The 14,795-nt window shown below is 37.4% G+C and overlaps 3 protein-coding genes across 5 annotated transcripts; 2 read left to right on the top strand and 1 right to left on the bottom strand.

Moving 5' to 3' along the window:
• The first annotated feature begins 214 nt into the window (after window positions 1–214).
• On the top strand, window positions 215–2,073 carry LOC122017087 (heat stress transcription factor A-5-like). Of its 2 annotated transcripts, XM_042574591.1 has the most exons (3): window positions 215–594; window positions 692–1,743; window positions 1,821–2,073. In XM_042574591.1, the coding sequence occupies exons 1-2, from the start codon at window positions 376–378 to the stop codon at window positions 1,700–1,702; spliced, it is 1,230 nt and encodes a 409-aa protein (XP_042430525.1). In that variant the 5' UTR covers window positions 215–375; the 3' UTR covers window positions 1,703–1,743; window positions 1,821–2,073. The 2 variants fall into 2 exon arrangements, with proteins under 2 accessions (XP_042430525.1, XP_042430516.1); XM_042574582.1 differs by having other exon boundaries at window positions 216–594; window positions 692–1,845.
• Window positions 2,074–9,414: 7,341 nt separating this feature from the next.
• On the bottom strand, window positions 9,415–10,279 carry LOC121999532 (probable WRKY transcription factor 75). Of its 2 annotated transcripts, none has more exons than XM_042554202.1 (2): window positions 9,926–10,279; window positions 9,415–9,697 (listed from the first exon to the last, which is right to left on the bottom strand). In XM_042554202.1, the coding sequence occupies exons 1-2, from the start codon at window positions 10,192–10,194 to the stop codon at window positions 9,520–9,522; spliced, it is 447 nt and encodes a 148-aa protein (XP_042410136.1). In that variant the 5' UTR covers window positions 10,195–10,279; the 3' UTR covers window positions 9,415–9,519. The 2 variants fall into 2 exon arrangements, with proteins under 2 accessions (XP_042410136.1, XP_042410140.1); XM_042554206.1 differs by having other exon boundaries at window positions 9,415–9,685.
• A 2,548-nt stretch (window positions 10,280–12,827) lies between these two features.
• On the top strand, window positions 12,828–14,340 carry LOC122017083 (F-box protein At1g67340-like). The gene is made up of 3 exons (XM_042574567.1): window positions 12,828–13,136; window positions 13,237–13,399; window positions 13,473–14,340. The coding sequence occupies exons 1-3, from the start codon at window positions 12,934–12,936 to the stop codon at window positions 14,178–14,180; spliced, it is 1,074 nt and encodes a 357-aa protein (XP_042430501.1). The 5' UTR covers window positions 12,828–12,933; the 3' UTR covers window positions 14,181–14,340.
• The last annotated feature ends 455 nt before the right edge of the window (window positions 14,341–14,795 follow it).

Genomic DNA, 14,795 nt, shown 5'->3' with positions numbered 1-14,795 from the left:
ATAGCATCTTCACTAATCTGAAATGGCCCTTCATACTGCCATTAATATTCTTTAATGGAAGATCTTACAAATATAATTATAATAATTTTAATTTTTAGAAATAATATTAATTAAATTTAAATAATGTCGACAAGTTAGTAAAATCAACGCAGCAGATACTCCGTGAGTTTTATATTATTTTAACAAATAAAGTAGAGTCGCTATTTTGATTTTTGGAAAAAAAAAACAAATGAGACGAGGAATAGAAACAACTACGCAATCACCGCCGTGGTGCGCGCCCACGCTCCACCCGTTGGTTTTATCCATCGCAATCTCTCTCGCCTCTCTCAATCGATCGAGCAATTCGTTGAACACCGGCAAACCCCTCGCCGAGAGATGGAAGGCGGCGCTTCCGGTGCCGGAGGCGGGCCTGCTCCTTTTCTGCTGAAGACGTATGAAATGGTCGACGACGCCTCCACAAACGGCATCGTCTCCTGGAGCTCCACCAATGCGAGCTTCGTGGTGTGGAATCACACGGAGTTCGCCGCCCGCCTGCTCCCGACTTACTTCAAGCACAACAACTTCTCTAGCTTCATCCGACAGCTCAATACCTATGTATGAATAGTAAACCCTCGCCCTAATTTCTCCCCCTGTTCATTCTACGAATGATGCGTGGATCGAGCCTCCGATTCCTGTGAATCTTGATTTGCAGGGCTTCAGGAAGATCGACCCGGAGCGGTGGGAGTTCTCGAACGACGACTTCGTCAAGGGGCAAAAGCACCTCTTGAAGAACATCCACCGGCGCAAGCCCATCCACAGCCATAGCCATCCATCGGGAGGTGTTTTTCCTGACGCGGAGAGGACGGCGCTGGAAGATGAGGTCGAGCAGCTTAGCAGGGAGAAGTCGAGCCTCGAGTCTAGTTTATTCAAAGTCAAGGAGCAACAATCCGGGACGGAGATCCAGATTGAGGATCTGGAACGCAGGGTGATGAACATGGAGCAGAGGCAGCTCAAAATGGTTGCTTTCCTGCAACGTGCCATGAAAAACCCTCAGCTCATGGAAAGTCTAACGAAGATGGCCTCAGCCACATCAATAGATGTCTCAGCCATTAACAGGAAGCGGAGATTGCCGTCGGATGGGGATTACTGCCGAGATTGTTCCGACAACAGCTTCTGCGATGATACCGGGTTCATGCTCGATCAAGATTTCTGTGAGAAGCTAAAATTAGGTCTGTGCTCAGCTGTTCCGGCCGATTCTGATGTGGTGATCCTCAATACGCAGCACTTTGATCATGAGCTGCCGGAGTGCCCCCCTCAGGTGTCTGAGACACTACAGCTCCGTGATGCCGGGGCTCCTGTTTCTCCATCAAAGAATGATTTGTTTGCTAGAGCTGTTGACGAAGACGATGTGCTTCTTCCATGCCGTTTGAGTTTAACGCTTTCAATGGAAATCGATGCCGACGATCTCTCATCTTCTACTCAAAGACATAATGATCTTAATACGCCAGTTGCAGGCATGCAAAACATGACTGCTGATTCTGCTGCTGATGATGCTGAAGCTGTGTCCTGTGAAGCAAACGATGCATCCTCGGCCCCTTCAGGTGGAACAAACGATGTATTCTGGCAACAATTCTTAACTGAAAGGCCAGGTTCGAATCCCATTGATGGGCTGAATGAAGAGAGGATGCCAGGATTAAGCAAAAAAGATAAGGAGCAACTGTAACTTCGTCTACCATCTTTTGTTTTGGCATCATGTTCTTACAGGTAAGACTTTTTGATCCACCTGTTCATCTTGCTTCTGAATTATATGGTTTGGTACTCAATCAATCAATCATGGTAAGGCTGGACCATGAATTCTCGCTTGAATGAGTGCATGTTGATCTCTGACGCCGTCCATTATGAAATGAGTAGCTGGAAGCCAAAAAGTTTCTGTCTTCCAAATTCACCACTGCGATTCCTTCTTCCCGAATTGAGCTCTTTAGGGCTGGGCTGGGTGACCCACCGCAAAACCAAACAACACACGACGACTCACTGCATTAAAGCCTTGTACTACTCACAAATGAAGCACACAGATCTCCATCCAGCAGAGAATGGCAAACAAGACTCGCCTCCTCTTGACCTCCTTCCTCCTCCTCCTCTTCCTCCTGGGGAAGAAGAGCACTGCAAGTGAACTGAGCTCAGAGGAGAGCAGGAGGCTGCTGTGGGCAGCGACAGGGAAGAAGTACATAAGCTATGAGGCCCTGAGACGGGATGTGGTGCCCTGCACCAAGCCTGGAGTGCCTTACTACAACTGCCACGCACTCCCAAGTGCTGCAAACCACTACAGGAGGGGATGCCAGATAATCAGTGGCTGCAAGAGCGACAGCCCTTAGCAAGCCAGTCTGCAAGTAAGAAAGACAGGCTTTAAACCTCTTTTTCAGTCAAAATTGTTTCAGGTTATTGTTGATGATGGGTATACAAAATAAATGGCTGGCAGTGTGGATCGAGTAATGCCTTTTCTTTTTCTTTTTCTTTTTGATTTTAGAATTTTCATTTCTTGAAAAGAAAACACATACTCAGGAGTGGGGAATGAGAATAAGAATCATTGATTGTCATTATTAATGTTTAGATTATGGGAATAGAATACAAATAAGGGAATGAATTTTTGAAATTGGGTAATAACTCATTCCATTGTACCTCCCCTTCAATGAGTTATTACCTTATTTTCATCAATCAAAATATTCTCTTATTCCAAAAATACCCTTTACCTAAAACTAAAATTTTTTCCCTTAATATCAAATATCAAAATATATTTATTTATTTTTTCTTTTATATCATTTGTCTCTCCTTGTTCTCTCTCATCATATTTTCTCTCTCATCATTTTATCACACACTTTCTCTCTCCTTAATCTCTCCTATCACTCTCTTTTCTTTTCTTTTTTCATTACACTTTCTCTCTCATCATACTTTCTCTTTCCTCAATCTCTCTCATCGCACTCTCTTCCTTCTTTTTTTCATCATACTTTCTCTCTCCTCAATCTCTCCCATCACACTCTCTTTTCTCTTTTTTTTTTCTCATCACACTTTCTCTCTCATCATGCTTTCTCTCTCATTATATTTTTCTCTCATCATACTTTTTCTCTCCTCAATTTTTCCCATTACACTCACTGTTCTCTTTTTTTCTTATCACGCTTTCTCTCTAATCATATTTTCTCTCTCCTCAATCTCTCTCATCACACACTCTCTCTTCATTTTTTCTGATTATATTCTCTCTCTCTTTATCCTCTCCCATCATACTTTCTATCATATCATATTTTCTCTCTCATCATGGTCTCTCCTATCACTCTCTCTTTTCTCATTTTCTCTCATCATATTTTTTCTCTCTTCATTCTTTCTCATCACATTTTCTCTTTCATCATTTTCTTTCATCATATTTTTCTCTCACATTCATCTTTCTCTCTCATCATTCTCTTTCATCATATCTTTCTCTAATATCTAATTTTTTCTCTTATTTCCCTTTAAATGTAAAAAAGTAAATTTTGATTTATTCCGATAGAAAAAATGTAACTAACCAAACATTGTTTTTAAGAGTGATATTCATGCTCATACTCATTCCCATTCCACAATATATTGATTCCCATTTCGATTCCTATTTGTAGGAAAGAATCAAACACCCCTCAATCATCTTATCCAAACTAGTGCATCAGATGTTACAAAGGACTTGGATTATTGTCATTGATCTCTGCAATTTCCAGTTGTATCTAAAATTAAAATAAGAAAACCCCCCAACACGGGGCAGCAGATTTATCAAATATTATGGGAAAGTCGCTGAGCCAAAATCGTTTAATATATTTGGTCCGATCTAAGCACAGTTAAGACTAAAAGGAATGTTTAAATATTAATGGGCATATTTCTTAAGTCATTGTAAATTAATTTTAAGTCAATGTAATTAAGCAAATAAATAGATTGTTTTAGTGTTAAATATTTGTTTCTTTTAATCATATAGGAATGAATAAAAGGTGAAAAAAATACTAAATTTATATTAAAAATATAATATAATTAATAAGAAAGTATGCAAGATGACGTTTCGTATGATATCTTTAACCTGTACTCTAAGCACAAGTTGTTTCTTTATAATCTTTTTCGTTGGATAGCGTCCAAAGACCTTGACCCAACCTAATCCAAGCCATTAATTATCATCCTCAATTTTCGAGTCAACATATTTTATTTATCGATTCAATATATTTTTTTTCCAATCAATATGCATTTAGAGAAATAATTTAGAAGATTAAAGTTCAAAATTTACATATGAGTATTTGAAGTATATATATATATATAAAGAATTCGTTCATGGACTCCCAGAAAATGCTTAGTTATTAATGTTACAGCTAACTTGAAAATCATAATTTCATGGCGCTCGTCGTTCTGCTCCAGTTCCTCTTCTAGGTCATAAGCTCCCTCGCCTGCACGCTCTACTTCGTGGCCTCCCAGCCGGCGGCGCTACTACTGCTCGCCGTCGCCCAGCTCCTCAAGCTTACCTGGTGGGTCTCCGCCGGCGCCCTCGGCTTCGTCGCGGATCTCCTCCGCTCTGCGCTGACACACGCGATCGGGCTCCTCGCCAACGCGGTCACTTCGGTCGCGTGGGCTCTAATCGAGGCCGTCTCCAACGCGGCCACCGGGTCGGCACAGGTCGCGGCTTCAGGTGCGGCGGAGGCAGTGTCAGGGTTGGTAGCGCAGGTCGTCGACGGGATGTGGGGCCGGTTGGAAAGAAACCGTTAACTACCGTCACGGAGAACGCCTTTGACCGTTGGTTAGTTAAATAATTACGGTGTTTTTACCCTTTTAGGTAATTTAATACTTCTGTGTATGTGTGCGAGTGTTTTTGCCCTTTTTAGTTTCAAAAAAGTAAGATATATATTACATTCAGGAGGATACTATAAATAATTTTTCGTATAATTAAAATTATTAAATAATTCAAAGAGAAAATATATGAGTAAATTAATAAAACCTCAATGGAGTATAATTCAATGGAGAAAATTATTTTTGCCTTGATAACACAAGGGTGTTCTTTAATTTTTCAGGTATAATCAGTTTTAATAAATTAATAGATAATTTTTTTTAATAGATAATTAATCTAATGGATCATTCGTTATAAACATTTTCTAAATGCCAACTAAAAATAACAAAATGAATTAGTCTACTGCAAAGCACCGAGGTCAGATCCTCTGATCCAAAAAATTCTGGACCAGAAGCGATCCTATCCGTTCATTAGTTGGATAAATTGAATCCCACTTATTAAATAGGTGGGATTTAATTCATCCAATCAATAAATGAACAGGAAATCAGGAATGAACCAAGGATCTTGGACCAGAGGATTTCTGTCCCAAAGCGCCGGACTGGGGAGGATAAGTTACCGTGTGTTAGCTTACCCAAACAACCCCAAGCCTTATCAATGGCCATTCCTGTGGGTTCCACATAATCTAAATCACATCCAAATTAGGTGCCTAGCAAGTTGTTTAACTTAATTAACCGACACGAGGAATTAAAATATTCCATTTTTATTTTAATGTCTTTGTCCCTGTTAGACTCGGGAGAGAATAATTAATTTTATCTTTGAATTGTTTTACGTTGATCATTTTGCAACATCATGAAATGGGTTTTGACCATAGTTTTATCTTTTAAAAAGTGAATAGATATTAGTTTTCAGATAAAAAGTGCTTGATCATTTAGGTTGTCTATTTTTATCTTCCCCTCTAAAATTAATTTACTTCTTTAAAAATAGATTATTTAATAACTCACGGATTTTATTTTGTTTTATCAAATAATGATATTTATGCATATTGTTTTTGTTACTCTATAGGTTAGGACTCATACGAGGTAGAGGGGTAAATAATAATTTTAATTTCTTCTTATTGTTGAATATGCAGTGAAAATTTTATTTCAAACTCGACTTCACATGTATAATACTTTGATTTACTTGGTATCTACTTTATTGAGATGATTAATCTAAATCGTCAACACCAACTATCACATCCACTATTTGGAAACTTTTCGGAGGCGAAGAATGACTCGTGCAAGTTTATTTTTACAAGAACACAACAAGAGATAAGAAAGAAAATACAAATGCAATGAACACCTTGTTTGATCTCTTATTGCTCAGAAATATATCTTTTGACCCATAAATGGAGCAACACTTCGCTTCAGAATCTTCAAGAATTGACAACTTGAAAACTTCATGAAATCCCCTTTTTTAGGGTTTCTTTTGACATGAAAAATGCCGTCTAATGTATTAACTTTACTCTCAATAGATTGTTACATCAGATTCGACCATTCAAACCTGAACAATAGTTCTTTTCCACCTTACCAATCAATTATTGAGTCATACCAATAGATTGATAGCTTTCAATCAATCAAGCCAATTGATTCCAAAACTTTCTCTTCAAGGAGAAAACATTATCAATCGATTGACAAGAATAAATCGATTAGGCCAATCAATTAGCAAAGCTAATCTGATTAGGCCAATCAATTCGGCAAGCATCTGTTAGTGGAGAACATATTGTCCAATTGATTGTCTTAGTCGATTACTTTAAACGATTTCAACCCCTATTATGCCCCCGAAATAACCCACAATCAATTGAACCAATAGATTGCTTTGGGCAAATCGATTACACCAATCGAATCGATTGCCCAACCCTAAACTCATATTCTGAGTTTAGGGTTCCTTTACCCAACATCCCATCATCCGTGGTCTGCTAGAACTTTCCGTTGTCTAGTATCTGGTCAACCTTGTTATGATCTAACGAGCTAAATACGTAGAAAGCGTAGCGGAAAAAGTTTACTAGATCCTTTCAGATGATCCATTTGTTAGGATCTAGCGCGCTAAACACACAGAAAGCGCAACGGAAAAACTTACTAGATCCTTTCAGATGATCCATGTGAAGGAAAAACAAAAACATATACTAAGTTTTATGAGAAAGAGTTTTACCTTCGAAGCATGAACACAATCTCCCGACAACAAGGATCTTAGCATGATCATGTGTCCGTGCCTCTTCTAGTATCCACACTAACACAAGAAAATGCAGAATACCAACAATTAAGGTTGTGCTAGCAACCCTCTAGTAAGTTTTGGCTAAAGGAAGAGAAGAGAAGAAGAAGAATGAATCCCCATTTTGAAAATGAGAGAAAAATATACTTTTGTATTTCATCTAATGAAAATACTTAATGAACATTAATTCACTTAATGAGCATTAACACTCCATTAAGATCATTTTTGAATTCTTCATTCTTGAATTCAATTTTCAAAATTGAATAAATAATCAATTTCAAAATTAACTCTTTTAATATTTCATTAATCTCCATTAATCCTCTTTAATGAATGAATTCAGTTGAGTCTAATTCTAGTCTAATTTGGATTATACTGAATCCATATGGTTGAATTCACTTGAGTGTAACTCAATGAGTTTAATCAGGATGTGTCAATCATCTCATAATTGACACTTAGAGCTAATACTAACAAACCTTAACATGTTAGGACTTCTTCTCCAAGTGTTTGGTCAACTTTGACCCACTTAGACTTTCTCATCTCGTGCTAAGTTTTCAGTCCTCCATGATCCACTCGAATTTTCCTCTCGCTAAATCCCCATTGGACTTCCAATCACGAAGTGTCTAGTCCTCTGTGACTCACTTAAACTTTTTCCTTGACAATTTTACATTGGACTTCTGATTATTAAGTGTTTGGTTCTTCACGACCCACTTGGACTTTTTCTTTGTCAACTTCATGTTAGACTTCCAATCACCAAGTATTTGGTTCTTTATGACTTACTTGAATTTTTTGTTGTCCACTTCTCGTTGGACTTCCCAAGCCAAGTATATGATTCTATTTAACCTACTTGATTTCTATTTCACATCAATGAAACTCAAGTTCGAGTCAACCCAAGCTTACTTAAACTAGTTAACCTTGACCATTAGACCAATACTATACTTCAATATATTGAATATTAAGAAAAAATTTCAATGCCTATCATCTTATTACATTCTATAAAACCTTAAAAGAACATTCTTAATTATTTTTTTCATTAAAAAAACATTCTTTACCTTTACTAAGTTAAAACAGAGTCTCAATATATTTCTAATTTTAAAATTATCTTTACTCTAAGTTATTATATATAGTATCTTAGAATAACAACTATAATATGTCAAAATAAATTAACTCAAATTTTAAAAATTTAATTTGACCAAAATTATTAGAGAGAAATCCGACATGGGTTACAGCCAAAATCTATTTTTTTTAATCTTGCTCTCATCTACATGCAAAAACTTTTCTCACTTTCTTTTTAAATAAAAATGAAATGTTATCTTCTCTCTCCTATTATTATATGCAAAATATTATTGTGGTAGGGATGATACAACGTCGTAGCAGCTACTATGCAATAGCTACTACAACTTATAGTAGTTAGTATGCAGTAGTTGTACAACAGTGCTGCTACAACAGTACAGTAGATGCTACAATAGTGAAATAGTTGTTACAACGGTGCAGTAGCTGTTACAACGATGCAGAAGCTGCTATAACATAGTAGCTACACAATAACACTGATATACGTTATAGCAGCTACATCACCTTTAAAATTTAGTAGCACAGTAATTATTGCATGCAATCAGATGAGAGAGAAATGAGAATTTTATAGTTGTTGCATGCAGATGAGAGAGAAAAGTTGTTGCATGCATATGAGAGAGAGATTTAAAAAAATTAGATTTTGGTCGCATCAGATAGCTCACGTCGAATTTCGCTCATGGTGCAAAAGCTGCTACAACGGTGCAAAAACTGCTACAACGGTGCAGAAGCTGCTACAACGGTATAGTAGCTGCTACAACATAGTAACTACACATTATGCCAGCTACTCTACAGAAGCTGCTACAACATGTAACGGCTATTATGTAGTAGCTGCTACAATATTGTAGCATCTATATCACCTTTAAAAATTTGCAACACAGTAATTATTGCATGCAATAAGATGAGAGAGAAATAAGAATTTTATAGTTGTTGCATGTATACGGAGATAAAAGTACTTTAATTATAGGAAGAAAAGAAGAGCTCTAGTATAAAGAATTATATTATAAAAATGATTTTGCTTACAATTTTACATGACTCCTGAACCTACTTCAATAATTTTCAAAGTAATTTTGATCGAATTAAAATAATTTTAGTTGAATTCAAATAATTTATAATTCATGACATAATTTGCTAAAAGGGCAATTCATATATAATAATTTTAATTAAATTAGAACAATTTTATCATATGTTACAGTACTATTTACTTTTAACCCTTAAAAAAAAAAAAGTAAAGAGCACCTTTTCATGAAAGGCATAATTAAACGCTGCCTCACATCCTAAAACAGAAATTACGGCACCGTAATGTACCAAAGTATCATGATTAGGGAGCTACAACATAAACTCCATGGGAACTTAATCGATCAATTAACCTTCCATTAATTTACAAAACAAGATCCAGTTTCTAATTAATTAATTTACTAACGAAATTAATTAATTACTTATTTAACAAGCTAGAATTGGGCATAGACCTGCATTTGCTTGAGTATGTGCTCGAAGTTATCGTTGGGTTTGTCGATGGGGTGACTGTGCACTCCCTCGTACGTCGTCACCACTACGCCTTCGTCCTTGGACAGCCTCTGCACTTGCTTCTTCACGTTGCACCCTTGATAAGTGCATCTGTAATAGCTTCTGCTTGATTCCATATATATTAAACCAGCAGCTAAATTAATTAATTCTCATGCTTAATTATTCTATTTCTCTTTAATTAATTAATTACAGCTATGCATGCGGCTTAATGATATTCAGCCTGTTGATTGATTATCTTTTATGAACAACAATTTTCATTTTGAAAAAAAAAATTTAAAGAAGAAGAATAAATGCATTGGTAATTAAATTAAATTAAATTAAATTAATAACCTGGGGAACTTGTTGTTCTTGACGGCTTTCTGGCCGTACTTGCGCCAGCGATAGCCGTCGTCGAGAATATCCACCTGGCTCCGCGTCTGGAAGGCGAACCGGTGCCTCCTCGCTGTCTTCTCCTTCTTCTTGGCCCCGCCGGCCTTCGCTAGCTCGCCTTTCGACGAGGCGCCAGCGGCAGATGATAAGGACAGCTGATGGCGAGGCGAGGGCGAGGAAGATGACGGCGGCGGCGGCGGCGGCGCCACTACTGGAGCGTATCCCTCCATTCGATCAATCAATCTCTGCGAGGAGAGGAAGATGCAGGGAAAATGTGGGAAATTGCTGCAGATAAAAAAGAGAGGCGTGAACGTGAACGGCAAGTAATTAGTTTATCAGCTTTCGTGGATATATATATATATGCGATTTTATTTATTTTATTTTTGGAAGAAAAATAAAATAAACAATTAATTAAGGACAAATAAAACAATGACAGGGCAGAAGATAAGAGGTGATCCACGTGGATGCACAATTTAATTATGGTAGGGTATAGTGGTTATAATGTTATCCGGTTATAATTGATTGTGATTTTTATGATTTATTTTTTCCTCTAGATTATAATTTACTTCAGAACATATGACAATGGAGGTCGTTCGGAGGTTGTCATGGTGGGAAGACGACCGGATTAATCGTAATTAGAGATAAATATTCGGTTAATTCAGTTAATTTGATATTAATTTTATAAAAAAAAATTTTATTATTATTTTAAATAAATTTAATTAATTTGATGTTAATTAAAATAATTAATTTGATTAATTCAATTTTAATAAAATTTTGATTTAATTCGATTAGTTAATATTAAATCAATTTTCGATTAATTTATAGATCGAATTAATCGAATACTCATCCCTAATCGATCGCAACTATATGAAAAAAATGAACTTACAGTTTAACTGTAATTAGATTGTGGACTATCCGTTCAAAAAAACATGGACGAGGATCCGGTCTCCATCCATCGTTATTCCTGACCTAACTCATTAGACTCGTCAAATTGGAACCGTCTGTTCGTATTAAATTCCTAGTTCTGTCAATATTTGAACACGTGACCAAATATGAAGCATATATCTTCTTTGAAACTCACCATTTAAATATTATCCTAAAAAAATAGGATAACATTTCATCTAAATCCGACGGCATTTCATATAATATTTTTTTTTTGAATTAGCAGTATTTAAAATTGAATATTGAAAAATCAACTTCACGGACATTTTAGATGAAGACAAACGAGAACACGTGAGAACATATAAAAAAAGAATACTTTAGAATGGGAATTCAAATGTTTAGGAGGACGAAGTTTAGAATTATTAATCTAATTAAATATTTCATACGTATTAGGGAGGATTCAATGTTCGAAGTAGGAGAATTATGAAGTCAAAATTGTTGACGATTCACTGACATTCTCATTCTACAATTTCTGTTAATAAAAATAAATCATAATTCATTATATATATCATTTAAAACTGATCATCTCAAATTGGGCCTCCGGATCGACATTATTGGGCTTCCATATTGCCCTCGAGTAAAATTGACCAACTCGGACCGGTTGGTTCAACGTTCATCCGAATTCCGAACAGCTAGTGTTAATTCGGATACATCAGATGGGTTAGGATCGGATCAAAATAAATATATTATAAAAATATTTTAACTCGAATTTAATTCGAATCTTAGCACAATTTGAAAATTCTAAACTCAAATCTAAATAACTTGAACCAACTCGATTTTAATTTTTTTTTTACTATTTTTTCTATAAATTTTTTACTTTTATCTCAATACTTCGTAATTATCATATTAACCTTCTGTTATTATTTTACTATTTAATTAAAAATATAGACAGTTCTTTTTAATCCCACATATTAGGATTGACAACACTGTTGAAATTTTTTTCATAAATATCTTGAGCAGACGACATTAAATAGTATACCTTTCTTGGCCTTTGATTAACATCTAATATATATTTTTATCAATTTAATATCTGATATAAATTTTTTTTTATGAGGAAGAGTTTATTATAGTAATTTGTTACTAAGATTCTTAGCATTACATAACTACATGAGTCTGACGCACTCATTCATTCCTTATATTACATATACAACACGTTCATTATATTACATGTACAATAAGTTTTTACCTAAAGCACTTTAATTTTTAAAATAAAATTTAATTAAAGCCGAGGCAATTCGGTTCTAAATCAACCCAAATCAAAAAATCTCTGACACGAATAGAAAAACTCCCAATCCTATTCTAATATTTTTCCGTAGACTTCGATTATATTAACGGATCGGATTCATTTTTAAAACGAAATATCTATTCGCAGAATAACCACAAAAAAAACGTTTCCTCCGGATAATAAAAAATTGCCGTTATTTAGAAGTAATGGTTTGTGTTGAGAAGGATCCAAAAGCTGGCACTAAAAACGTAGAGAACAGGCATCATATTGAATCCAACCTAACTTCATTTTTTTTTGAATTTTTTTATTTTACCTTGTACTTTGAGACAATAGTTTATATATATATATATATATATAGTAATTATGTTATAATTGTTATTATAATAATGTAAGAATAAGAGGATTAATGTAATTTTATTTTTAAAATAATAATAATGAACGTAAATAAGGTAAAAAAAAGAGTACAATTTCGAAATTGTGCGGATGAGATCATAAATCAGTTCTCTATCCTGCCATTAGAAAGTAAGCATAAATCCGTCCTTATTAGTCTACCCAATGCATACCCGTCGTATGAGATCGATGAGATCAATTACCAATGGTTCAGATTACCTGTGTATTGTTTGAGTTTATTGTCGTTCGTTTTAGTGTTTTTTCCCCTCAGCATCGCTCTATTGCTTAACATAAAAGGGAGCTGCTTTGTCTCGTACGAGGAAATGAGGGAGAGAATTTGAGCCCTTGAATCCGGAAGAGCCCTCCCGTTGATGCTCCGCCAAGAGTCGCCGGCGATTGAGCTTCGGTGGTGATGGAGGTGGGAAAAGAGAATGGACTGACGCATGGGAGAGGGGCATCCGGAGGAGAAGGAGGTTGTTCCGGCCGAAAGAGGCCCCGTGCGGCGGAGAGCGGCGACTTCTTTGATGGCCTTCCGGACGAGCTTGTAGTATCCATCCTCTGCAAGCTGAGTGCCTCCGCCGAGAGACCATCCGATCTGATCTCCGTCTTGACAGTGTGCCTTTTCTTCCCCATCTTCGGTTCTCGGGGCGATTTGTGTGTTGTTTTTGCTCCACGATTGAGGAAAATCAGGGTTTCTTTCTTGGATTTGTCGCAGGTGTAAGAGGCTGAATCGTTTGGGACTCGATCCCGCGGTTCTGTCGAAGGCGTCGGCGGATTTGCTCGCGGTGAGAGCCAACAGATGGTCCGTTTCCTCTAACAGATTCTTGCAACGCTGCGCCGATGCCGGAAGCCCGGAAGCTTGTTACATGTTGGGCATGGTAGGGTTCTTGGCTTCTTTAATTTGGTGGAAATGGAAAGACCGATGATTATTTTCTTTTGTTGCATTTGCAGATCCTATTCTACTGCTTAAGGAATCGAGAGGGTGGCGTCTGGCTCATGGCTATGGCGGCCCTCAAGAACCACGCGGCGGCGCTCTTCTCCCTGGCGGTCATCCATTTTAACGGCAGCGGAAAATTGAAGAGCGACAGAAATCCCAAGGTCGGCGTCCTCCTCTGCACCCGGGCCGCGTCCCTCTGTTACGTGGACGCTATGCGCCTCCTCGGCTACTGCTTCCTCGACGGTCATGGAGTTCACCGCGACGTCTCTGAGGGTAACGACTATCTCCTCCTGGCCAACGCCCGTGAGTTCTCCGCCTTCCTGCACTACTCCCCCTCCTCACCACTCCGCCATACCCGGCGCCTTCGCTCTCTCTCCGAAGGGTTAGACTTATGGCGTACCACGCCGCCGCCGGAGCCTCACCCGGCGAACCGTTTCTTGGTGGAGTGGTTTGCGACGAGGAGCGGAGATGAGAACGGGGAGGGGCTCGGGACGTGCTCCAACGGCGGATGCGGCCGGCCGGAGACGCGCCGCCATGAGTTCTCTATGTGCTCGGCCTGCGGCCTCGCCAGGTACTGCTCGAGGGCGTGCCAGGCGACGCACTGGAAGTACTCGCACAAAGCTGAGTGCACACCTATCAATCAATGGTTGGACGCCGGCATTATGGCCGACGAAGCCCCGTTGGAGGGTGGTGCCGGCGGCGCGGAGCTGGTCCTGGATTAGGAATTGGAAGGTTGAAGCGGATTGAAAATTACAGGTTGGATTTGTAACGTTCCCCACTATTTTCTTTTTTGGGTGAAAAATGGAAAATACTTTTTTTTTTTTTTTTGAGAAAAGTTTCGCAACAGCCAAGAACGGCAACTTCCCCCCTTTTTTAATTTTTATAATTATATTTCGATAAAAATTGGATGCGTGGAATTGTTTTTAATAGGGATTGATTGAGTGAGTGCATGCGCAAGCTCACCCACCGCTAACAGCCACTTTGCAGAAGACACGTGCCCAGCACGTGTTTAGGGATGAGACGAGGTGATAGGTAATGCTAGTCCATTATTTTATGATAGTAATTTTGATTAAAATTTTGGATCAAAAGTATTTCAATTATGACTGTTCCAGTAATATTTAATAAATTTTGATTAAATTAAATTACTTTTACTTAATATTTTTTAATAATTTGATTAATATTAAAATATTTTTTTCTATAATCACTTGGTAGTTTTGAGCAGTTGACTGCAATTATTAACTTTTAATATTTTTAAAATAGGATATCTTTTGATAACAATATAAATTGTCCTTTTAATAATTTTATCAATAAAATAGGTAATAAGGGTAGGGAGTAGG

The sequence above is a fragment of the Zingiber officinale genome, chromosome 1A, assembly GCF_018446385.1.
Source record: "Zingiber officinale cultivar Zhangliang chromosome 1A, Zo_v1.1, whole genome shotgun sequence".
Lineage (NCBI taxonomy): Eukaryota > Viridiplantae > Streptophyta > Magnoliopsida > Zingiberales > Zingiberaceae > Zingiber > Zingiber officinale.
This window is presented reverse-complemented; position numbering and strand designations above follow the sequence as displayed.